At 43.8% G+C, this 23,371-nt stretch overlaps 4 protein-coding genes across 7 annotated transcripts; 1 reads left to right on the top strand and 3 right to left on the bottom strand.

The window, feature by feature from the left end:
- The first annotated feature begins 152 nt into the window (after window positions 1-152).
- Window positions 153-4,898, top strand: LOC4332014 (uncharacterized). The gene is made up of 15 exons (XM_015776900.3): window positions 153-503; window positions 620-717; window positions 812-912; window positions 1,047-1,125; window positions 1,319-1,379; window positions 1,487-1,533; window positions 1,625-1,717; window positions 1,869-1,959; window positions 2,383-2,431; window positions 3,351-3,467; window positions 3,545-3,692; window positions 3,854-3,946; window positions 4,020-4,088; window positions 4,406-4,448; window positions 4,562-4,898. The coding sequence occupies exons 1-15, from the start codon at window positions 446-448 to the stop codon at window positions 4,660-4,662; spliced, it is 1,248 nt and encodes a 415-aa protein (XP_015632386.1). The 5' UTR covers window positions 153-445; the 3' UTR covers window positions 4,663-4,898.
- LOC107276132 (putative cyclin-F3-2) lies at window positions 2,220-8,055 on the bottom strand. Of its 4 annotated transcripts, none has more exons than XR_001544755.3 (9): window positions 7,421-8,055; window positions 6,644-6,873; window positions 6,474-6,549; window positions 6,317-6,393; window positions 6,108-6,138; window positions 5,888-6,040; window positions 5,677-5,811; window positions 5,440-5,572; window positions 2,220-2,464 (listed from the first exon to the last, which is right to left on the bottom strand). XR_001544755.3 is itself a non-coding variant. In XM_026024241.2 (8 exons), exons 1-8 carry the CDS (start codon window positions 7,811-7,813, stop codon window positions 5,500-5,502), a joined length of 1,173 nt encoding a protein of 390 aa, XP_025880026.1. In that variant the 5' UTR covers window positions 7,814-8,055; the 3' UTR covers window positions 5,200-5,499. The 4 variants fall into 4 exon arrangements, 2 of the variants coding, with proteins under 2 accessions (XP_025880026.1, XP_015632389.1); XR_003241421.2 differs by having other exon boundaries at window positions 2,331-2,464; window positions 5,440-5,577; XM_026024241.2 differs by lacking the exon at window positions 2,220-2,464 and having other exon boundaries at window positions 5,200-5,577.
- A 1,455-nt stretch (window positions 8,056-9,510) lies between these two features.
- On the bottom strand, window positions 9,511-12,634 carry LOC107276291 (putative cyclin-F3-1). Its single transcript, XM_066309132.1, has 9 exons — window positions 12,623-12,634; window positions 12,069-12,512; window positions 11,405-11,640; window positions 10,731-10,806; window positions 10,572-10,648; window positions 10,396-10,426; window positions 10,148-10,300; window positions 9,937-10,071; window positions 9,511-9,839 (listed from the first exon to the last, which is right to left on the bottom strand). Exons 1-9 carry the CDS (start codon window positions 12,632-12,634, stop codon window positions 9,759-9,761), a joined length of 1,245 nt encoding a protein of 414 aa, XP_066165229.1. The 3' UTR covers window positions 9,511-9,758.
- A 957-nt stretch (window positions 12,635-13,591) lies between these two features.
- On the bottom strand, window positions 13,592-15,691 carry LOC4332013 (putative pentatricopeptide repeat-containing protein At1g02420). Its single transcript, XM_015773700.3, has 2 exons — window positions 13,957-15,691; window positions 13,592-13,863 (listed from the first exon to the last, which is right to left on the bottom strand). Exon 1 carries the CDS (start codon window positions 15,627-15,629, stop codon window positions 14,034-14,036), a length of 1,596 nt encoding a protein of 531 aa, XP_015629186.1. The 5' UTR covers window positions 15,630-15,691; the 3' UTR covers window positions 13,592-13,863; window positions 13,957-14,033.
- Window positions 15,692-23,371: the final 7,680 nt, after the last annotated feature.

Genomic DNA, 23,371 nt, shown 5'->3' with positions numbered 1-23,371 from the left:
CATGCTATTTACCTGCTCTAAGGTTTGGGGCCGCATACATATGCTGGATCGGATCGAAGAATATTCGCATCGAACGGTGGCGCGCGAGCCCACCGGCTGCGCGCCGATCCATCCATCCACACAAGGCCGGGGGTCAGCCCTCCGGCTCGCTCGAGTCCAAGTGTCCAACCCCATCGCATCGCCATCTCCAACGACGCGCAGCCACGATCGCTCGCTCGCTGGGTCGGTGACGTCGGTCGCTGCCCCGGCCCGCGCCGCCGTCTTCTCTCCTCTCAAAAAGAAAAAAAGCACCCCGCGCGCTCGAGTCTACGCTCCCATCGCCCTCCGCCTCGCCTCGCCGCAAATCTCACCACTCGCCACCGCCTCCCTCCCCCTGCCTCAGCGCGGCTCCACGCTCCCTTCCACTTTCGCCGCCGGCGCGCGGACGGACGGGCAGCAGATAGCCATGGCTGCCTCCGAGCAGCGCGTCGTCGCCGTCATCATGGTCGGCGGGCCGACCAAAGGTAAAGGCAGATCCGCGCGCGTCCATCCTCCGCCGCCGCCGGCCAGCGCCGCGGTGGGTACTCGTGTTACCATCTGACACACACGGCGTGTTTTTTTTTCTTTTTTTTTTGGCAAGGGACGAGGTTCCGGCCGCTGTCGCTGAACGTGCCGAAGCCGCTGTTCCCGCTCGCCGGCCAGCCCATGGTGCACCACCCAATCTCCGCCTGCCGCCGCGTATGGCAGATTTAACTCCCATTGATTTCTCTTCTTGTGTGAGAAAAGAAAGAAAAGCAAAAATTCTAAGAATCTGGGATCCCCGCTGCTGCAGATCCCCAACCTGGCGCAGATATACCTCGTCGGGTTCTACGAGGAGCGGGAGTTCGCGCTCTACGTCTCCTCGATCTCCAACGAGCTCAGGGTCCCCGTCAGGTTAGCCTCCTGCCCCCCCCCCCCCCCCCCCCCTCCGACTTGCCATGGGATAAGATGGTTCAATTCAGGAGCATTTGGGGGTTTGTTGGGTGTCATAACAGTGGCATTGATGGCTTTGCTGTGACAATTTCTAGGTACCTGAGGGAGGATAAGCCCCATGGATCAGCTGGAGGGCTCTACAGCTTCAGGGATTACATCATGGAGGACAGTCCGGTCTGCTCGTGTTCCCGATTATCAGCTTGAATTTCGGAATTCAATTAACATGAACTTGCTGGGATTAATTGTAGTGGGTTTCTTCACACTGGGCTGTTTGACTAGTGTTGGCTAATTTGGGTGATATGCAAAGCGTTGGGTTGGATTACAGGAAGTTTTATCTTCTAAAACAACTCTCCTTTTGGTTTTGCAGTCGCACATTGTTTTGTTGAACTGTGATGTATGCTCGAGCTTCCCCCTGCCAGACATGCTCGGTAGGTTGCTAAGTTACTGAACTTGGGATAGTTCATTGTGTCTCTCAGCTGTGTTTGTTTATGTTAGATTCTGATCACTAATTGTTATCACCATCTAATCATTGTAGAGGCCCACAAAAAGTATGGTGGAATGGGTACTTTATTAGTCAATAAGGTGCGAGGACACTACAACAGAACCTTCTGTCTGTGTTTCTAAAGTCCTGATATTTTCATACATAACGTTACCTGCTTACAATTTTTGTCAGGTCTCCGCAGAGTCTGCAAACCAATTTGGTGAGCTCGTAGCTGACCCTGAAACAAATGAACTGTTACACTACACAGAAAAGCCAGAGACTTTTGTAAGTACAAGTTCTGATCATGCCTTGTTTTCCTTGCTATTCTATTTCTCCTCTTCGGATGATGCTTGTGCTTTTTGGTTTTGAATTGCATCAGCACTTTAGCATTTTGATGGTTCTCTAATTCGTTATTAACAATGCTCTTTATGTGTAGGTGAGTGATCTCATAAATTGTGGGGTCTATATATTTACACCCAATATCTTTAATGCCATCGAGGATGTCTTAAAACAGAAGAAAGACAGAGGTAATATGTTCAGCTATATCTTGACTTTTGCCTTGTAAACTGATGTTATGATTCAAAAGTAGCCCACAATTATTCAATCACGTTGCATGGAAACTTTCTGGTATACTCAGCTTATAACATCTAAGTTCTCTGGTGTTTTAAACTTTTTCATATAAGAACATAATAATCATTAGAAACAATTATTATTTGGATCAGGTGTGAAATGTCCTGTTCACTATAATGCAAGTCAATTGGAAACTTAGGTTCATAAAAACTATGCTAATAATTATGCTAGTAACTGTACCTTGGATCCTCCTTTCCTTAAATGGGAGAAACTACATTCCCTCAATTCAGTTAACATTTCTGCATTGCTCCTTTTTTGTCCAGTATTGGTTCTTCTTATTCACAACATAAAACTTATTCCTTTCCAATGCTAAATTTCAGCTAACCTGCGCCGTGTCTCTAGTTTTGAAGCTCTTCACTCGGCAACAAAGTACGTGTATGATGTATTCTTCTATTCATTGTCCTGCATATTTAACACTATTTCAAATTAAGTTTTTCTCAGTTATGGAAAAGTTTTAGATGCATTGCAAAGAATAAGCACACTGTAATCTATAAGTGCATCACCAGGAAGTTGAAAACAAACTGAGAAACCTAGGGAAATATTCTTTCCTTTATAACTTATGATATCAATGATCTCTAGTAGATTAATTTCTCGTTAGATATATGTACTATCCAGGAATGAGGAATCAACACTTTTGACTTCTGAATATTAAATGTAACAGCACACTAATGAAAGCTGCCACTGGAATTTGGTCGTATCAAAGTTTTATGTCTTGTATTATTGTACGTACAACTCAATAATCAAGTACTCAACATGTATTTTTCCTGTTGGCTTTTGCTTGTCATTTGTGGCATCTCCAGTGTTTTTTTTTTTGGATAACTTTAGTAAAGTTGGTTTGGTACCATGAACCTGGCATGATAATGATAATGACTATCACACTTTTGTGAAGCTGTATTCTTCCCTTATCCCTTCTATATATCCCAGGAGGAACAGTGCACTGCCTAGAACACTTACATTCTGTTTTAATCCAGTTTAACAGCCATCAAAGCATGCAACAGAGAGAAACGAGGGGATGAGTAGACTAAACCTAGCTTACGCCTTGCTGGTTTTGTAGAAGATATATATATTTTTTGTTAGTGTTAACTTAATTAAGCGGCTATGTGTAGCAACACAATGTGGATTGTGGAAACCAGAATCATAGCCTCCACTTTATTTGTAATGTATAGTTACTGTTGGCACTAGTCATCCCTGGTTATAATTTTTGCCATTCAGGACTTGTTAGACTAAGTACAATAGAGCTGCCATTTATTTGTTGCAATACTGACCATCTTGTTGTAATTGTCAACAGAGCACTTCCAGCAGACTATGTTAGGTTAGATCAAGATATTTTATCCCCTCTAGCAGGAAAGAAGGAACTTTACACATACCAGACTCTCGACTTTTGGGAACAGATCAAGACCCCAGGGTAATAGTTGTTCCTAACTGCACTCTTTCTGACTTTGGAATTGTTAAGTAATAATGAGAGACTGCACCTATGCATAGGATGTCTTTGAGATGCTCTGGCCTATATCTTTCTCAGTTCCGCCATACCTCTCCTCATCTTTTAGCCTCAGGAGATGGCAAAAGGAGTGCCACTATTATAGGTGATGTGTACATTCATCCGTCTGCAAAGGTTCATCCAACAGCAAAGGTGGAGTCTGGTTCTCTATTTTGATTAGATTGTGTTTCATCCTGCTATCTCATATACTTCTCTGTTTGATTAGTTTTAGTTTTATGAAATGATGAGGGACATTGTCTTCTAATATGAATTTTCGCTAAAGCTAACCCAGTTTAGTAATGCTCCATTAACAGATCGGTCCTAATGTCTCGATATCAGCAAATGCACGTATTGGAGCTGGAGCCAGGCTTATTCATTGCATTATTCTGGATGATGTTGAAATTATGGTTAGTTTTCTACGTACCATATGATAAACCTAATCTCGCTAACATGTATCTCATGCAGTTTCTTTGGTGGCAGGAGAATGCAGTTGTTATACACTCAATTGTGGGGTGGAAGTCAACCGTAGGAAAATGGTCACGTGTACAGGCAAGTATTATATCGTTGCTCATTTTAAATGTTTTGCATTCCAAGTGTTTTGGAATAGTTCATCATATCCAATTCAAGAGGCAAGAAGAATATCGTAATGCTTTAATGCAAATTCCTTTGCTGTCTAATTTTGTTCCCTAACATTTTTAGCATATAAATTTGGGTTTTCTGTAGTTCCATCTACAAGATTTATACATTTTTCTCAGAAAATACTTCTGCACGTATTTAGTTTGCTTAATTTCAAGTCTGGCGTGATTGCTCAACCCAGTGAAATGCATCTTTAGGCTCATTTAATGAAAGTTCTATTTTTCATTCAGGGTGAAGGTGACCATAACGCCAAACTCGGTATCACAATTCTTGGTAAGACCCAGTCTGCACATGGCCTCCCACAAGAATCTTGTGATAATATGCTTTGTGCGTGTGGGTTAGTTCCTATGATTGAGTTGACACATTATCTCTATTTCTAAATGCAGGTGAAGCCGTTGATGTTGAAGATGAAGTGGTTGTAGTTAACAGCATTGTGCTCCCCAATAAAACTCTCAATGTCAGTGTGCAAGAGGAGATCATATTATGATAGTCCTTTCATAATTCATATTTTTATTCAATTCCAAATAAGGTCTGCGGACCAATATGTAGTTCCTCTCTTTTATTACCTCCTTGTAAGCTTCCCCCCAGATTGATATCATTAGTCTATGTTATAGCAAGCTTGAGATATGGACAGTGTAATTTTTTAGCGTAAAATTTACTGATGTAAAAATGTACAAACATATGACAATTTTTTTTTATTGAACTAACGATTTTCATCAAGCATCAACAGTGCGATGGTGTATCTGGGGTTGTGTTTTGGATTATAGATCATATTGAATGCCATTGCTTATTGTACCATGAATGCACCGTGGGTTACTTAATGTGGTATGCTAAGTGACTCTTCCAATGGGCTCACTGTAAGCTAATTTTCTGCATACCTTACCTCGCTGATGGATGACGTGTGCAATATTGCTACCTCCATTTCAACTTTGTAAAGAAACACATCAGTCATCATTCACCAGTGCTTGCGTTATGCACAATATATTCTAAGAAATGGTGGGTAAATGTTCAATGCGTTAGAATATGCCTGGAAACTCAGCTGAGAAGGCATTGACTATCACATTCACATACCATCGGTAACCATGGTAGTTCAAACCTATGTACAGAAATGCTTCAGAAGCATATGATACCAAATACTAATGCAGACACTGTCAATGCGATCGAAGCGGACGTGATGGCTATTTACCAAAAAGAGGATAGCAAGGAAGATCAAATATGCACATGTAGATCGTTCAAAAAATATGCACATGTATATTCTACTAACCATGTATTTTTCCACACTACCCTGCAGGTTGCAAGGATGCTGCAAGGGCACTTCAGCCGTTCACATACTTGAGATCCCTGAGGAAAGACGGCTTGATTGTATTTGGTGAAGGAATGGTCGACACGCGCTCGAACTGTACTATGCCCGAACAAACAAATGTGAACAAAACATAATTAGAATAGGAATGTACAGTAAAACCACCAAAAGAAAAAAGGAAATGGAAGAATCAGGCCTTACCGCGTCGTCCTCGTACTTGCTTCTGATGGCTCTAAGGTTCGACCACTTTCTGCCCGCTTGCAAATCATGTATGGAACGAATACAATCTTCGATATCAGAGACCTTGTAGCCTGTGATGCGTTGAACCGACAGGTTCTGGAGAATAATGGACGGTAAAGTTAGATGAATATGAAGTGTCACGCAGGTTCAGCAGAAGTTGATGTCTTCTTACCCAAGGACGAGTGTTCGGGTTGAGTGTGAACTTGCCAACAAACAGGCAGGCAGCAGCAACAATCGATGGAAGAAACCTTATGTTGTAATCGTCTAACAAGCTCAATTCCGCAAGATAGATACACATCAATTCCAGTCTTATGTTTATTGGTCTCTGCAGTTTGATGGGAGGAACAGATTAGAGAGAAACAAATGCGGGGGTGCTCCAAAAGTGTCCTTACATTGCTTCCACGACAAGAAAATAAGAATCTCCTGCAACAGACGGTCAGACAGGTATTAGACGGTAGGATTGGAAGTTCAGTAAATCAGAAAATCAGTAGTCATGAATCATGATACAGTTGACGACATTGAACACGTAACCATATTACAAACTGAAGAAATCCATCTGAGATCCTATGTTAATTAGGAAAGTTTAGAATGGGGCACATACCGTAGGAAAGTTATTACAGTGGGACTCCCCATCTGAAAGTTCAGAAAACTCAGTATGTTCGCTTCCATCGCCACCACCTGCAGTGCGTACAAATTACAAATGTATCTCTATCACTTACAGCACTAATGAAATATAGAAAGTTCAGGATTTACACTACCTGCTGTGTGGTGTAAGTGTCAGCAGTAATCGAACTGAAGAATCTTGCACTAGGATGGCAACGGTCTTCATACTTACTGCAACACTCAATATCATTCCAATCAGGGGCATGTTCAAAGATCAGAGAGATAAACAAACAATATATAAAAGCTCAACAGGTTGGTCCCTTACGAAGCAACGAACAATGCAGAGGTACCAAGAAGTTGCAGCCTTTCCCTGTTAACGACATTTCTTGAAAGGAAGCGGTCAACATATGAAACCGCAAGGTAAAGTATGTTATCCCAAAGATTGAACCCATAAACCAGTTCCTCCATCCAGTTCACAAGCTTTCCCCTCATATTGATGTGGCCTCCTTGTATCTCCTGATCATAGTTAACTATCGGCCTCCTTGATTCCTCAGCCTAAAAATCTTGCAAATTTGAGACAAACAAAGGAACAACAAAAGCCACCAATTTCACCGAAACAAAACATTCCAGTGTGTAATTGCATACTGATCATGGGTGAAGCGATTAGCTTCAGATAATCAAGACAGCAACTCGTAAGCATATAATCTAGTTTGTCAGACTAAAACAATCCCTCTGGATGACTCACAGTGCAGAATTGTACAGCATCCAAACATTTCGCCATTTCCCTTCCCTAGACAACAGCAACTAAAGCGGGACAGAATCCAATATCCACGAGAGCATGACTAAGACACTGGACAATTCATGCAACTAACCAAAATCAGAAAAATCCACAAATCATCCCTAAATTCTAGTATGATCCTGCCCCCAGAAAAATCCCTAAAACTATATCAATTCAGTCTACAGAGCCCACAATCCATTTCGAATTTTCGATCCCAATCATACCACTAGGTCCATAGCACTAGATTTGCCTCCTGAATCAGTTCAAGCTTCCACACGCAAGCTGCGACTAGGAGTAGGAGAGGCGATCAGGAAACCCCCTCACCTCGAGAGACCGGAGGTATCGGTCGATGTCCTCAACGTACGGCGCAACCGCCGGCCCTGCCGCGTTGGGGACCAGCTGCCACGGACCTCCGGCCGCACCCGGCTGCCTCGGACCTCCAGCGGCGCCCGGCTCCCTCGATGGTCCAGCGGCGCCCGGCTGCCTCGAAGGTCCAGCGACGTCCGGCTCCCTCGAAGCTTGACCCGCGTCCGGCTCCCTCGAAGCTTCACCTGCGTTCGGCTCGTTCGGACCTTCGGCGGCGGCTTCGGGAGCAACGGCGACGACGGCCGCGCCCTCCGCGCCGTCGGGATTCCCCGCCTCCTCCTCCTCCGCCGCCGCCGCAGCCGCCGCCGTGGCCTCCATCCTGGCCACCGACCTCGTCCTCGGCCTCGCCATCCGCGGCGGCGAGGGGTCGAGACGGTTATTCCGTTATTCGCTTCGGAGTCGGTGGGGAATCCAACCTCGCGTGGTGGGGGAGCTTGGCGTTGCCGCCTTCGATCCCGACCTATTAATAGGCGGCGGCGGCGCAACCGCGCGGGCGGCGTTGATCGCCTTGCTTTCCATCGGCGTCGGCTCCGCCTTCGCGTTGCGCTTCGCCGCTTCGGCTTTGGTTTCTCGCTGGGGTTTTAGGAGGGGTCAACTGGTCAACAGACAAGGAGGGGGGTTATTGTCTCATTGAGACGACGGTTTGGTTGGCCATTTGAAATGGGCTAAATGGCTGTGCATAAGCGGGAATTTCTTGGCAAAGCCAAAAACGGAAAAAAGGACAAGAAAAGAAGAGCATAATCAAATCGATTTTGCTATATATTTATAGTTTATTTTCTAAAACTTTGACCGATGTAAATATAATATAATCATAGTGTAATTATATTGTTACATCATGTAACTTGCATCTAACCGCAATATAATTTTAAACCGTTCGATTTGCTTTTAAAATTCATGTAAGGGAGGTAGGAAAAAATCACAACCCACACACATATGAGGGGATTTAGTACCATTACCTCCATTTTCACATAATTAGTAGGGACTATCTATAGAGTATGACACCTAGAGATTTTTGAAAGTTACATACACATTATACTATAGTCACATCGTAATTATACTATATTTACATATATCAATTTTTTTAGTTAAGATCTAACGACAAATGTATAGCTAATCCCTAACCAAATATGGGGTACTCCAGTAATTCAGTACACGAACATAAACCAAACTTTGTACTACTTCCTCCGTTTCACAATGTAAGTCATTCTAGCATTTCCCATATTTATATTAATGTTAATGAATCTAGATAGATATATATGTCTAGATTCATTGACATCAATTTGAATGTGGGAAATGCTAGAATGACTTACATTGTGAAACGGAGGGAGTACCAAATACAGATTTTAAAAAATGCTTCCTTCAGTTCAATAAGCGTAGCCCCAATTTGGCTTAATAATACCCATGACTTATGGCAAAACCACCTAAATAAAGTAGATATGTATTCGGTGAATAATTTATTTTAAGAAAAGCATATAAATTCATGCTTTTTTTTCTAAAAGAATAATACAACTCGTGTAATATCCTACAAATTTGTGTGTTTACTTATTGAATTAGAATTTAAATTTGGATAACATGGATAATTTACTTTTTTAAACAGAATATTTCAACCATATGCAGATCCAAATTGGCTGCGTATATTAGGTTTAGATGTAGAGGCTGGGTTTTAATCATTTATATAAAAAAATGCACATCCATATTTTTGTTGTCAATATGAATACAAATTCTACCCCTCTTGGCTCTTGCTTAAGATGAACCTGGCAATCAAGCTTGGATATATATTTTTCGTCATTAGATAAACTAGCTGGGGAAGAGTCAAGAGTGACTTCTCTTTGATCATCGCTCAAACACAACTCAGCAAACGTGGTGATTTTGCATTCAGGCGTTCAGCTTGCAGATATAAAAGTTGGGTTTTCTATAGGTAGTTCCATCATATTCTGCTTGAGTTGAAGTTTGGTGTGATTGCTCACCCCAGAGGAACTCCATGTCTCCATCTGAAATGAAGATGCAACTATGATACTGCCATTCCGGTGTTATACCAAGCTTGACATATGGTACGGTGTAGTATATATTTTTTTACTATGAATCTTTTGTCCAAAGTCCAAACCTCTGTACAGAAACGATTTATGTGCACATGATAGGAAAATACTATTTCAGATATCGTCAATGCGACTGAAGCGGAGATGCTGCCGATTTACCAAAAAGAGCATCGGAAGATCAAAGACGCACATGTATATTCTACTAACCATGTATTTTTCCACACCGCCCTGCAGATTTGCAAAGATGCTGCAAGGGCACTTCAGCTGTTCGCGTACTTGAGATCCTTGAGAAAACACACCTTGATGTTTTCTGGTGGAGTAATTGTCGACACGGACCCAAACTGTACAATGCTCAAACAAACGTGAACAAAACATAGTTAGAATATGCATCAATGCATGTAAAACCACCAAAAGGGAAATGGAAGAAGCAGCCCTTGCCTCGTCGTCCTTATACTTGATTCTGACGGCTTTGAGGTTCGACCACTTTCTGCCCGCTTGCAAATCATGTATGGCATGAATACAATCTTCGATATCAGAGACCTTGTAGCCTGTGTTGCGTTGAACCGACAAGTTCTGGAGAATAATGGGCGCTAATGTTAGATGAACATAAATCGGCATGTAGGTTCAGCAGAAGATGATGTCTTCTTACCCAAGGACGAGTGTTCGGGTTGAGTGTGAACTTGCCAACAAACAGGCAGGCAGCAGCAACAATCGATGGAAGAAACCTTATGTAGTAATCGTCTAACAAGCTCAATTCCGCAAGATAGTTACACATCAGCTCCAGTTTTCTGTTACTTGAATTCTGCAGTTTGATAGGGGGAACAGATTAGAGAGAGAGAGAGACAGAGAGAGGCAGAGGGAGAGAGAAACAAATGCAGGCTCCAAAAGTGTGCTTACATTACCTCCACAACAAGAAGTTAAGAATTTCCTACAGCAGATAGTCAGACACGTATTAGACAGTAGGCTTGGAATTTCAGTAAATCAGAAATGAGTAGCCATGGTACTGTTGAAGAAAATCATCTGCGTTCCTATCCTAAATTCCTAATTAGGAAGGTTTAAAATAAGGCACATACCGTAGAAAAGTTATTACAGTGGGACTCCCCACATCAAAGTTCAGAAATCTCAGTATGTCCAACTCCATCTTAGACACCTGCAATGTATGCAAACTACAGATGCATCTCTACCACTCACAGTTCTAAGAAATAGAAAGTTTTCAGCAGCATTTACGCTACCTGCTGCGTGGTGTAAGTGTTAACAGTAACGGCACTGAAGTTCCTTACATGAGGAGGGTGAATTTCTTCATACTTCCTGAAACACTCAAATCATTCTAGTCAGGGAGACATGTTCAAAGATAAGAATAAAAAAAATCATTTTACTCCCTTGAGCTATTTCATTGGATTGCTTGACCCACTAAAGTATTTTTTGGCTCATTTTACCTCTAAACTATTAAAATGCTTCAATTTACTGGTTAAAGCATTTCTTTTTTTTCTCTTTACACAAATCGTATTTTAAGCTGTTTTTTTTAGAGACGTAGATGACACCATAATCAAAGTTCCAACATATTTTTTTTAAAAAAAAAACATTACTTTTTGCTGGAACTATAAATTCTGGATGTTTCAAACTTACAATCATTCTTATATGCTTCCAAGTTCCAACTATGTAAGCAGTGACAAAAACAATTTATAAAATATGACGATAATTAAATTGTAATGCATCTATCGGTCCTATCAAATTTCAGTGCAGGATACGATTTATATGCAGAGAAACAAAAGTGAGAAATACCGTTAGGGAGTAAAGTGAACTATTTTCAATAGTTTGGGGGTGTAAAATGAGCCGAAAGTAGTTTAGATGGTTAGGTTTCGATAAGTAAACAATATATAAAGCACACAACAGGTTAGTCCCTTACGAAGCAACAAACAGTGCAGTGGTACCAAGCAGTTTCAGCTTGTCCCCAGGAAAGGCAATTTTTGAAAGGAAGCGGTCAACATATGAAACCGCATGGTGAAGTGTCTCTTCCTGAAGATTGAACACATAAGCCACATCTGCCATCCAGTCCACTAGGATCCCCCTCACATCCATATTGATGATGCCTCCTTGTATCTCCTGAACATAGTTAATCATCGGCCTCCTTGTTTGCTCAGCCTAAAAACCCCACAAATTTGAGACAAAGGAACAACAAAAGCCACATTTCAAGATATAATTGCATACTACTCATGGCCTCATGGGTAAAGTGAGTAGCTTCAGATAATCAAGACGGCAAGTCGGTAAGCAAACCTAAAAAGGGAACTAGCTTCAGATAATCATCTAGTTTATCAGACTAAATTCATGATAGTGAAAGTTGATAAAAACTAGTCCTCTGGGTGGAAAACTCACTGAGCTGAATCATATCCAAACATTTCGCCATTTCCATAGGACCATAGCCATCATCATCAACGACTAAAGCGGGACAGGATCCAATAACCATGACGAAGACACTGGAGAATTCACGCCAACTAACCAATTTCAGAGAATCCACAAATCATCCCAGTCGCCTAAATTCCAGAATCCACGCGTGATCGGGAAACCCTCACCTCGAGAGACCGGAGGTACCGGTCGATGTCCTCAACGTACGGCACCACCGCCAACTGCGCCGCGTCGGGGACCGGCTGCCTCGAACCTCCGGCCGCACCCGGCTCCCTCGAACCTCCAGCGGCGCCCGGCTCCCTTGAAGGTCCAGCGGCGTCCGGCTCCCTCGATGGTCCAGCAACGTCCGGCTCCCTCGAAGGTCCAGCGGCGCCCGGCTCCCTCGAAGCTTGACCCGCGTCCGGCTCCCTCGAAGCTTCACCTGCGTTCGGCTCACTCGGACCTTCGGCGGCGGCTTCGGGCGCAACGGCGGCGACGGCCGCGCCCTCCACGCCGTCGGGATTCCCCGCCTCCTCCTCCGCCGCAGCCGCCGCCGCGGCCTCCATCCTGGCCACCGACCTCGTCCTCGGCTTCGTCATCCGCGGCGGCGTGGGGTGGAGACGGTTATTCCGCTATTCGCTTTGGAGTCAGTGGGGAATTCAACCTCGCTTGGCGTTGCCGCCTTCGTTGCCGCCCTATTAATAGGCGGCGGCGGCGGCGGCGCGTGCGTCGCGTTGATTGCCTTGCTCTCCATCGGCGACGCCTGCGGCTCACGCTGCCGCGCAGCGCAGCGCTCGCCTTCGTCTCTCGGTGTTGCGCTTTGGCTTGGTTTGGGTTTAGGAGGGTCCTGACGCGGTTTGGCCATTTGAATGGCCGTCCATAGGCGGGAATTTGTTGGCAAAGCCAAAAACGGCATAAATCCAAATATCCAATATGGAGTACTACTAGACTGTGTTTAGTTCCTTCCAAAGTTATAAGTTTGGGTTGAAATTGGTACGATGTGACTGAAAAGTTGTGTGTGTATGACAGGTTGATGTGATGGAAAAAATTAGAAGTTTGATCCAAAGTTTGGATCTAAACACAGCCCTACTCGAGTAATGCACGAATAAGGCCGAACTTTGGGGTATATACAAATTAGAAAAAAAATTGCGTGATTCGGTTCAATACATGTATTCTCAAGCTTGCTTAGTGCTTACGCTATGTTTGGCACAGTTTCAGATCTCATATTTACGATAAATTTAACGTTTGTATGTTAAATTATAGTGGTTTAAAATTTAAATTTCATACAAAATAGAAACAAAATAATTTATTCAAATGTTATCAACATAATCAAATCACATATTTAGATATATAGATTTGTGGAGTTAGCAATATACAGCTTAAAATAATCTTAGATCCGAGGCTATGTCAAAGGAGACCTTAGTAAAGTAAAGAGATAACATGATTTATGGCAAGACCACCTAAATAACGGTGTTGGAGCCGTCAAACTGTTGTCCTGGGCGCGCACTGTGCGTTTTTGAGGAAGCAGGGATACCACATTGACATTGGCAGCTCAAACACATGAATGTACTTCAGATTGTACTCCTATAGTATGTGTCTTTGTACTTGTCGTGCGAAACTTCTATTACAGTTTGTATTTCGTCCCTCTTGCCTAAGATGAATCTCGCAATCATGCTTCAATATATATTCTCTATCAGAGACTCAGAGGATAAACCAGCTGGGGAAGAGTCAGGCATGACTTCTCTATGGTCATTCACACAAACACCACAGGTTACAAAAATGTTGAAGTGTCTCTACACAGTAGTTGTGATTTTACATCCAGGCATTCAGCTTGCAGATAACAATGATGCTGGAATAGCATTTCTCTCAGCACAGAAGGCAATGCTAGAATGGTCTTCCACAGTAGAACTTGCAGAAACATATTCTATTGATATTGAAAATAATATGGTTGGCCATCTATAGATCACATGCAGAACTTCATACCTGTTATAAAAGTCATTAGTCATAAGAACTTATGAAATCAAAGTGGCCAACAAATACAGTGAACAATAATCAATAGAAACCATGAAGGTATACCTTGAACAACATATCGAAGTACAGAACTCTCTTTTTCAGTTATTTCCCTGTCCAACCAAGTTATCTTCCCCAATTTATCATCGTCGTGATTCAAATGTGTTGCTGTGTTTCACTATAGTGTCAGTGTCAGTTCTATCACTACTTTGATGTGTGCTCTGCAAGGTATGATCAACTCTTCGGCAATCCTCAGGCGCCAACCGTCCAAACTGTGCCATTTGAGCAGTTAATCTGGCAATAGATTCTTCACGGTTGGCAAGCTGCATGAGTATCTTTATCCTTCTAAATGCAACATTGCTCGGCTTCTGCCCTAACTCAATCATTTGATGGAAGCACCTCTCAGCCTCATCCAGCTTCCCTTCATCACATAACAGATCAAACAACACATCAGACACCAAGGTGAATGACCCAAACCCATTATTGACCATATCACTCCACAGCTCTAGTGCTTGTGCAACCCTCCCATGCCTATGACATAACCTCACAATAAACATGCAAGACTGGGTGTTCGGGAAGCATCCTTCAGAACGCATCCGCTCATACAACTGCCAAGCACTGCCAATGTCGTATGCCCAATAATAGCAACGGAAGAAAAGGTTATAGGTTGTGGCATTTGGCATGAGTCCCTTCGAGGCCATTTCTTCCATCAATGCAAACGCATCACCAAGCCTCTTTGCTATCACAAAGTTCCGTATCGCCGTGTTGTATGCAGGTACATCGGGGTAGCATCCAAGCTCATGCATCTCCTTCAGCAAGTGCTTTGCCTTGTCTGGCTGGCCAATCAACCCCAGCCCGCCGATCAAGCTCGTGTAAGTGATCACATCGGGAGAAATGTCCTTCTCCCGCATTTCGTCGAGCAGCTTGTAGGCATTCTCCACGCCCCGGTTCTTGCAGTGACAATCAATCAAACTGTTGTAAGTCACCAGGTCTGGCTCCACGCCGAGCTCCCGCATCTCGGCGACGAACGCCTCCGCGTCCTCGGCTGACTTCCACCCGGAGAGCAGGATGTTGAATGTCTGGCGGTTCACCTTGAACTCGTACTTGAGCGCGTGGTAGACGTTGCGCGCGTCGGACATGCTCTTCTCCTGGCACAGCGTGCGGAGCAGCGCGTTGAAGAGTTGGCCCTCCTGGTCGTCCCCGCGGCCCCTCAACATCCGCGAGAGGCGGCGGAAGGAGTCGACGGTCTCGCGGACGGAGCAGACCTTGGCGACGCGGCCGAGGACGACCATGGCGGTGCGCGGCGTGACGGCGTCCGGGACGAGGCGGCGGGAGGATCGCAGCAGGTCCCACATGTGCGCGAACCGGCGCGCCCGGCCGAGCACGTAGAGCGCGGTGTCGAGCGCGAAGGGGGACGGGGCGACGCCGTGGCGGTCGAGCGCGAGGGAGAGGAGCGACAGCGCGCGGAGCGGGTCCCCGTGCGCGAACCGGAACCTCCGCAGCACGAGGTCGAGGAGCGGCGCGGAGATCGCGACGCCCGACGCGGACAGCGCGGACTCCATCGCCGACGGCGTGGGCGCCGCCGTGACCATCCGGTACACGGCGTCGGCATCCGCGTCGGACGCGACCACCTCTTCGCCGCCGCCGCCGCAGACCTCGGGCGCCGGCGCAGGCTCCCGCGCCGGCCTGCGCGGCTTGCTCACGTACTGGAACAGCCGCCGCTCTGGCTTGGGCGGCATTTTTTTTCCGATGGCGGCGGCGCTTCGCCGGCTGCAAACTGCAAAGGGTTTTGGGCGTCGTTGGCGCCGCCGCGAACGGCGTTGGCCAAAGGGGAAACGCGCTGCGGCTGGAGCGGGCCCATTGCAGGATCGCATATGGCCCATGACATCTGCGGGCTTTTCTGGTCCAGATATTGCACGGCCTCTTTCCAGTCTCGCTGCGGCCACAGCGTGGAATAAGTCCACTTTGAGTCCCTTAATATGAGTGCAATCTAGTTTTGTTGCGCAATACTCCTTCCGTCCCAAAATATAACTATTTAGGACTAGATGGTACATATTTTAGTACAACAAATCTGGACAACCACTTATCCATATTCATTGAACTAGGATGTATCCTATCCAATTTTAGGCTGCTATACTTTAGGATGGAGGTAGTACCGAGAGTATTATTTGTTAGCGTGACGTCCACGTGTCATCCTAGTTATTGAAAAAGAATAAAAATATCCTCTCTCTCTCTATGTGTTCCACACACTCTTTACTCTTTCTCACCCTGTCAACAGAGCTGACCGGTGGCGGCAGGGGATTGAAGGTTGAGGAGTGCACAGCAGCGGCAAAAGGGATCTGGGCGTCCTGCAGATAAGGGTGCAAGCAGCTACCCATAAAAATTCGCTTATAGGCTAAAACTAACTTGGGAACTCGTTTATTTCAATCTATAAGTGAGTTCGCGTGTGACCCACTTGCATCCCTGCAGATGCATCGCGCGGCTGCGGGTGCGTGCGTCTCGTCAACGGGTCCAGGGCTTCGGCCGCCGGTGCGTCGTGCAGATGCATCGCGGATTCGCGGCTGCGTGCGCAGCATGGGCGTCGCGCATGGAGCTGAACTCATTTTGTGGACGCTAGCAGCAGCCAAGGGGGAAAGCTCCCACACGAACAGTCTTCCGTTGCTGCCGGAAAAATTAACGAGAAGACGAGAAGGATAGCGTCCGGATTCCGATGTCTGTGTGTCTTGTCTGTCGAGTGATTCCAAACTGAGCAGCCAATTCCGTTGGTGTGTGTGGTTACTGACATTAGTGAGCATGTAGTAGAAGGGAATAGGATCGTACTAGTGCAGATAAACAGATGATGTTCTCTAGAGAAAAAGCTTCGATACAACAACTTGTTCCAATTTGGTTGCAGTGTCCACATTAGCAGCTGCAGGCATCCATCATGCGGTATGGACTTTCAGGCCGACTCCCCTATTGCGGTTGAAACGGAAGCCACTAGCCCACTTACTGTGTTTGTGATACTCTCAAGGCCCTATTGAATCACATGAACGAAAAAACATGGTAACAGAAAAAACAAAGAAATAGGATATGAATATATATGCAATACAAAAAATTGAAAAACACAAGAATTATGTAGGAATGAGTATTTGATTAGGAAAAAAAAGGAATGGATTTCAATTATTAGAATAAATTGGGTTGGTTATTTACTTATACACATCTAACATACACTAATTGAATAGAAAAATGGCCATGAGCTAATAGATTTACATCGAACCTACGCGAGATAGAAAAACATGAGCTTAGAGTGGATGTTAAATTTTTCACGTTTTTCCTCTAGATTCCTAGGAACATGAAAGTTCAATTTCATGTGTTTTTCCTTTCCTCGTTCCTACTAAACAAGAGCATGAATAGTGTAGGATTTCAATTCTTTTGTTTTTCTTCTATTTTTTCTCCAATTGAAAGTGGCCCTTAAAGTCTAGTGCTTAGATAGGCATGTATCACCCAGTTCAATTAGACATCATATCACCCGCTCAATTAGACATTGAAAGGCACATACTACTCCGTCATTAAAAAAACGAATTTTTAGATATGTGTTCAGATTCATAGGCGGGATTGGTTTTTTTGGACGGGGGTACAGATATACTAGCTCAATTCCCAAATATAAGTATTTATAATTGTGATGGTCTAGTTGCATAACTAGCAATGGTTAAAATAAACACTTGTTCAGTTTTATTGCTAATTAAGAATGCTTATATTTTAGAACGGAGGAGTATAGCTAGTTTAATCAAATGTTAATCATGACACTGTTTTTTTTTTGCTAATACAATAGATAAGCAATTGTACGTCAGTGTTAATCTGCATAGGCGATTAGTTATAATTACAATTGATGGTGACCCAGGGTGACCACATTAACACTTCCCAATTGAACTCTGTCAGCTGGAACTGCCGTGCCCGCATGGAGAGTATCTTTTGCTTAGCTATTTCTGCTAGTCGTATCCCACAAATAAATTATTCCCATCCCGAGAATATGGGTAACTCTCATATATATCAGCATGAACTCCAGTCCTTAACAACGAGTAATCACAACTGATTACACAGCGATGGTACTAGCCTATACATGATTGGTATATCCCAATCCGCCAATCGTCCTAAACCTGCGTGCCCAGAGCCAGACAGCGAACACATGTACAGTAGCGCACGCTGAAATTCCAGATATCTGTATTACATGGTCCAGCAACTCCAGATCAGCCGCATCACGATCCCGTATTCCCGTGGACCGTGTGGTCATACTCACTACTACCTCACATGGGTGTACGATCGGTCTACACATGACCAGCCGTCTTCAAGTGATTTGGCATTCACGAATCACGAGCCCGTGCAACAACAAAGCAGCATTCGTTTGGACGGTTTAACAGCGCCATCTACTAAAAGTACTCTATCCGTTAAAAAAAACAACCTAACAAAAAATGTGACCCATCATTTCTAGATTCGTTGTAAAAACAACCTAACAAAGAATGTAACCCATCATATCTAGATTCGTTGTATTAGGATAGAATCATATTTCCTCCTAAGTTAGCTTTTTTTTTTTGGATAAAGGGAGTAGTGGGTTAGCTTTTTTTTTTACTTAGGAGATCGGATCAGATAACGGCCACGAGTCAGGCCAAGGCCAGCGGCGAGGACGCTGCCTCGCCGGCGTGGCGCGTCCTTCCCCTTCCGCTACGGAGGCTGCCAGCTGGGCCCCACAGGAGACTGGTATCGCCACATATACACCACGTCAGAAGACAGTCCACCGAACTGAAGAAATTAAAAGGCCAAGCTCGCTAGTGCTCCAGAAAAAGTCTACTCCGGCCGGCTTAGTCGCGATCTTATCACGCTAACAGCGAATCAGCGATGCACAGGCCGGGAGATCATCTGAAAATTCCAAATACGGAGGATCTAACCGAAGCCCTGTGATGAAGTGCGGAACGGCAGCACGCTACTACCAACCGTGATGCGCACCTTCAATTTGGCACCTGGCAGTTGCAGGATTGGAGTACCATCTTCATCTTCTGGTGATATAAACCAGCGCAATTTGCCGTGATCTGATCGCGACGTTCGTCTCACGCAGTGAGAAGAATGACCGGATGAGAGATACGGAGTACTACCCTGATTGTCCCCGGCGGCTGTCGCCTGTCGCGCTCCCTCTGATTCCCGTTTGTTTAAGCGAAAAATTAGCGCGATCAGTAGTGCTAGTGGTACAGTAGTACTGGTGTACTGTGTACTAGTACATGCGAGAATCAACCGGCGCTTAAGGCCGAGTTTAGTTACAAACTTTTAACTTTTTTATCACATAAAAACTTTTCTACACATATAAACTTTCAACTTTTCTGTCACATCATTCTAATTTCAACCAAACTTTCAATTTTAACGTGAACTAAACACATAAATTGGAACCGGACGTACAAGTGGCATTGCAGTGTTGTGGCTTTGCTACCACTGGTGGAGAAACCATTTTTGGTCGGCCGACCAAAATCCACAATAGTCCCGATTCCACTAAAAATCATCTTTAATCCTGGTTGGTGGCTACAGTGGGCATATTTGATCTTTAGTCCCGGTTGGTGATCCTAACTTTAGTCCCGGTTGGTGTAACCGGGACTAAAAATTCTAACAACCGGTAAAACAAAGCCTCTATCCACGCGCGCGCATGAAAGTCTCCTATTAATTCCATCCTTATCCCCTCCTCTCCCATCCAGCCATCCTCTCCATCTTATCTTCTTCTCTCCTCCTTTCCTCCCATCCTTCTCTTCCTTCTTCTCTCACCCCATCTCCTCCTCCCCTCTCCTCCCCTCCAGCGGGGCGGCGGGATGGAGGCCGGCCACGGCGGCCCCGGACAGGGCGACGGGATGGAGGCCTCCGCGGCGGCCCGACGCGAGGCGACGAGATGGAGGCGGCGGCGGGCTGCATCGAGGGCGGCGGCGACCGGCGCCGGTCGAGAGGGGCGGTGGCCGGCTGCATCGGGCGCGGGGCGGCGAGATGGGGGCGACTGGCGCCGGTCGAGGTGGCGGTGGCCGGCGCCGGTCGAGAGGGCGGCAGCCGGCTGCGTCGGGGACAGCCGGCGCCGGTCGGGAGGGCGGCGGCGGCAGGCGGAGAACTTTTTTTTTCTTTTCTCTATGCTATCTGATGAATGCTGGAGATGTTGTAGATGTGAACTTTCTTTTTTCTTTCTCTATTCTCTGTGATGAATGCTCTCTTTGTTCTCTGTGATGAATGCTCATTGTTCTGAAGATGTTGTAGATCTGAACAAGTGTAAAGAATATGGATGTTTTGTTGTTTGATTTTATTCATTCGATCTATGATTTAGGCTCTGTTGTTGATTTTATTCATTTGATCCACGAGCGAAAGCTAAAGAACAATACAAAAGGAAAAAGGCCAACCGGATGAAAGGAAAAGAAAACAAACAAAACTTTTTTAGTCCCGGTTGGTAACAACAACCGGGACCATATTTTTAGTCCCGATTATTTGAATCGGGACTAAAGATTGCGATCTTTAGTCCGTCCCGGTTGAAAAACCGAGACTACAAAGGGTTACCAACCGGGACTATAGAGCTATTCTCCACCATTGTACTGTGATGCCCACGCTCGCGGCTTCCACTCTCCCTCGCACGAGCGGGCGTCGTGGCGACGGGACGCGCCACGCGCGACGCCGTCGTCGCTGTCCAGGGACCATGGCCGATGCGACGGGCGACGCCGCCGTGTTCAGTTTTTGCACGGGATCTGCAACAGACGAGCCGTACGTCTCGGCTGAAGAGGCTTCGACACGGCCAGGAGGCGTCACACGTTATGCGAGACACACACGGGTACTCTCGCGTTCAGTGGCGAAGATTTGAGGTTAGGGGGGATGTGGGGGAGGAAGTCATAAGACCGATTAACCAATATGGATAATAAGCTAAATAGTCACTACTGACAATAACCAATGTGTATATAAATATAGCTTTTTTTAGCTAGATTACAAAACTATCATATGTTATGTTTTTAAAAAAAGAGGTTCAAATGTTCAATATAACAAGGCACCATATGTTTTGCCTAAAAAACTTGAATTCAGATCTTTAATAATATCATTGGAAGCTTGGAACTAGTCCTTGTTGCTAAATTCTTTCAATGTAAATTACCAAATAGTCTCATAAATAAGCATTTTCTATTTTACTTTAAAAAGATGAAAATCATAAGACTAAGTACTAAGTGTCTGACTATAATCTAACGTACTAATGGCCTAACAGTGGATGATGTCTAATTGTCTAACCCTGTAATATACTACTAGCAGCCACCGGGGGGAGGGTGCTGGCCCCCTCCGGCACCCCCGGTAGCTGCGCCACTGCTCGCGTTCACTCGCATGGCACTTATAGTTTGCAACTTTGCACCGTCCGAAATCCAAGAGTCCCATGGAATGGACTATTAATTCAAAGAAAAATCAAAATTTAAATATTTAAAATTAATTTTTAAGTTAACTCTAAATTTAGAACTAATTGAAAGTCGGAATTAAAAGTATAATTTATAGTACATATAGAAATACAATTTATAAATAACTAAAATTTAAATTTAGAAAACAAGCAAAATTGAGAGAAGAGTCTAGAAAACATATAGGGATACGATACAATATAGAAATGAGTAAAATTCAAAATTCGAAAATAATTAATAACTATCGATACAATACAAAATTCAAAATTGTGTTGCTATTTTTAATACATTTTAATAATAACGTATGAAAATATTTAAGCTATTATATAAGGAAAAAATATAACAATGCTAGCCGCGCAATATCGCGGACTACTATGCTAGTTAACTACTCCCTCCGTTTTAGGCAAACTGTTTCAAGTTTAACTAAGTTTATATATAAATATAGTAATATTTGTAATACTAAATTAGTTTTATCAAATCAATAACTGAATATATTTTTATAATAAATTTGTCTTGAGTTGAAAATGTTACTAATTTTTTCTACAAACTTGGTTAAACTTAAAGTAGCTTGATTTTGACCAAAGTCAAAACGTCGTATAAACTGAAACAGAGAGATTATTATTTCTAAATAAGCCCTTTCACATTATTGAAAAATATGGACAGCTGATGAACGTAGACACACAGTGAGTCAGCAACGTGGATTCGTCAGCCGAGTGGTGCTGTCTGTTGATGCCCGGTGGAACGCACGATTAAAGCGAGAGAAAAAGGTGCGGAAAAAGGAGAGGTCTTGCGTTCTCGACCGATCTATTCTACACTCTGAAATTCGATCTATTCTACACTCACTTTTGTTCTTGGCAAGGAAAAGCGAACTCCCAAAGACAATTTGCTCATCGAGTCCTTGTCCTGATAATTAACTAGAATAAAGGGTTTAACGATCTACCTTTGCCCCCAAATTATCCACGGTGAAAACGATACGGCGCTAAAGCACTATTTGCTACCATCCAATATGTACATCAGTACATGGGTATCTAAAATTTTTACTACTATCTAGTAATACGATTATACGAATCCATCACTATCTTCGTAGAATCATCTACCTCGACTAGCAATTAATAGAGCCGCCAAAATTCGTTAGATCATGGGCGAAAATGCTACGCGAGAGGGATCGTCCTCCCGCTGATCAAGCGATCATAAATTTGCTGCTTTTGACGTTGTCAACAACCGATGCATCACCGCGAAAATAGAACAGAAAAAGTGAGAAAAAAAAAGGTAATGAAAAACAACCGATGCAAACAAGCATTAACGGATCAGATTTTTCTGAACGAGTCTGAGCTCTCAAGAACTTTCAAAGATATAGGAAGTGTACCCAAGATATTATCCAATGGGATAATAGCCCAATTTATAGTCCAATGTCAACACAAAAGGGCTAGTATTGTTTAATTAGAATGCTTCCGTATACCAAGTACAATCTGACGACAGAATTTAAATATAGACAGTAGTACTCGATTACTCATGCAGTCATACTTGCTCTAGCACTGGTTCATTTTTTATGGAATGATGGTGTATGCATCTAAAAATAAAATCTTTAAAAAGCACCTGGTACCATATTTTAATACAATACAAATACTTTGCCTAGTTACATTTAAATATTTGCAAATGCTATATTTTTAATTTCTTGATTTTTAAAAACATATCTTTCTATCAAAAACTTGGCTAGTGTTTTCTTTTTTTACTTGATTTTGGATGTTTCTCTACTAGCTTAAAAGAGAAGTCGTGCTCCTTTCATCCTCTCCTCTCACCACGTGCACCAAGCTCGCGAGTGTAGTTTGCATAGATAACCATCAGATCCCATGTTTTATCCCTAATTTTTTTATAGCTCGTCCCTTAGTTCTAATATATTAAATGTTATTAGTTGCGGTTAAAAAAGTACTCCCTTCGCATCATATTATAAGTCATTTAACTTTTTTCTTAGTCAATTTTTTTAAAGTTTTATCAGGTTTATAGAAAAATATTTTACATTTCAAATATAAACACAAACATATATCAAAATATATTCAATTTTAAAT

Source organism: Oryza sativa, chromosome 3 (genome assembly GCF_034140825.1).
Source record: "Oryza sativa Japonica Group chromosome 3, ASM3414082v1".
Lineage (NCBI taxonomy): Eukaryota > Viridiplantae > Streptophyta > Magnoliopsida > Poales > Poaceae > Oryza > Oryza sativa.
The sequence above is the reverse complement of the archived record's forward strand: the minus strand, read 5'-3'. Positions and strand labels throughout refer to the sequence as shown.

Coding starts and splice junctions, on each gene's coding strand:
- LOC4332014 (XM_015776900.3), top strand. CDS start 446: ATGGCTGCCTCCGAGCAGCGCGTCGTCGCCGTCATCATGGTCGGCGGG. Junction 913..1,046: donor GAGCTCAGGGTCCCCGTCAG/GTTAGCCTCCTG, acceptor GACAATTTCTAG/GTACCTGAGGGAGGATAAGC. Junction 1,534..1,624: donor GTACTTTATTAGTCAATAAG/GTGCGAGGACAC, acceptor AATTTTTGTCAG/GTCTCCGCAGAGTCTGCAAA.
- LOC107276132 (XM_015776903.3), bottom strand. CDS start 7,813: ATGGCGAGGCCGAGGACGAGGTCGGTGGCCAGGATGGAGGCCACGGCG. Junction 6,550..6,643: donor TCTGCATTGTTCGTTGCTTC/GTAAGGGACCAA, acceptor TGAGTGTTGCAG/TAAGTATGAAGACCGTTGCC. Junction 5,812..5,887: donor ACCCGAACACTCGTCCTTGG/GTAAGAAGACAT, acceptor ATTATTCTCCAG/AACCTGTCGGTTCAACGCAT.
- LOC107276291 (XM_066309132.1), bottom strand. Junction 10,427..10,571: donor ACTGTAATAACTTTTCTACG/GTATGTGCCTTA, acceptor TATCTGCTGTAG/GAAATTCTTAACTTCTTGTT. Junction 10,072..10,147: donor ACCCGAACACTCGTCCTTGG/GTAAGAAGACAT, acceptor ATTATTCTCCAG/AACTTGTCGGTTCAACGCAA.
- LOC4332013 (XM_015773700.3), bottom strand. CDS start 15,629: ATGCCGCCCAAGCCAGAGCGGCGGCTGTTCCAGTACGTGAGCAAGCCG.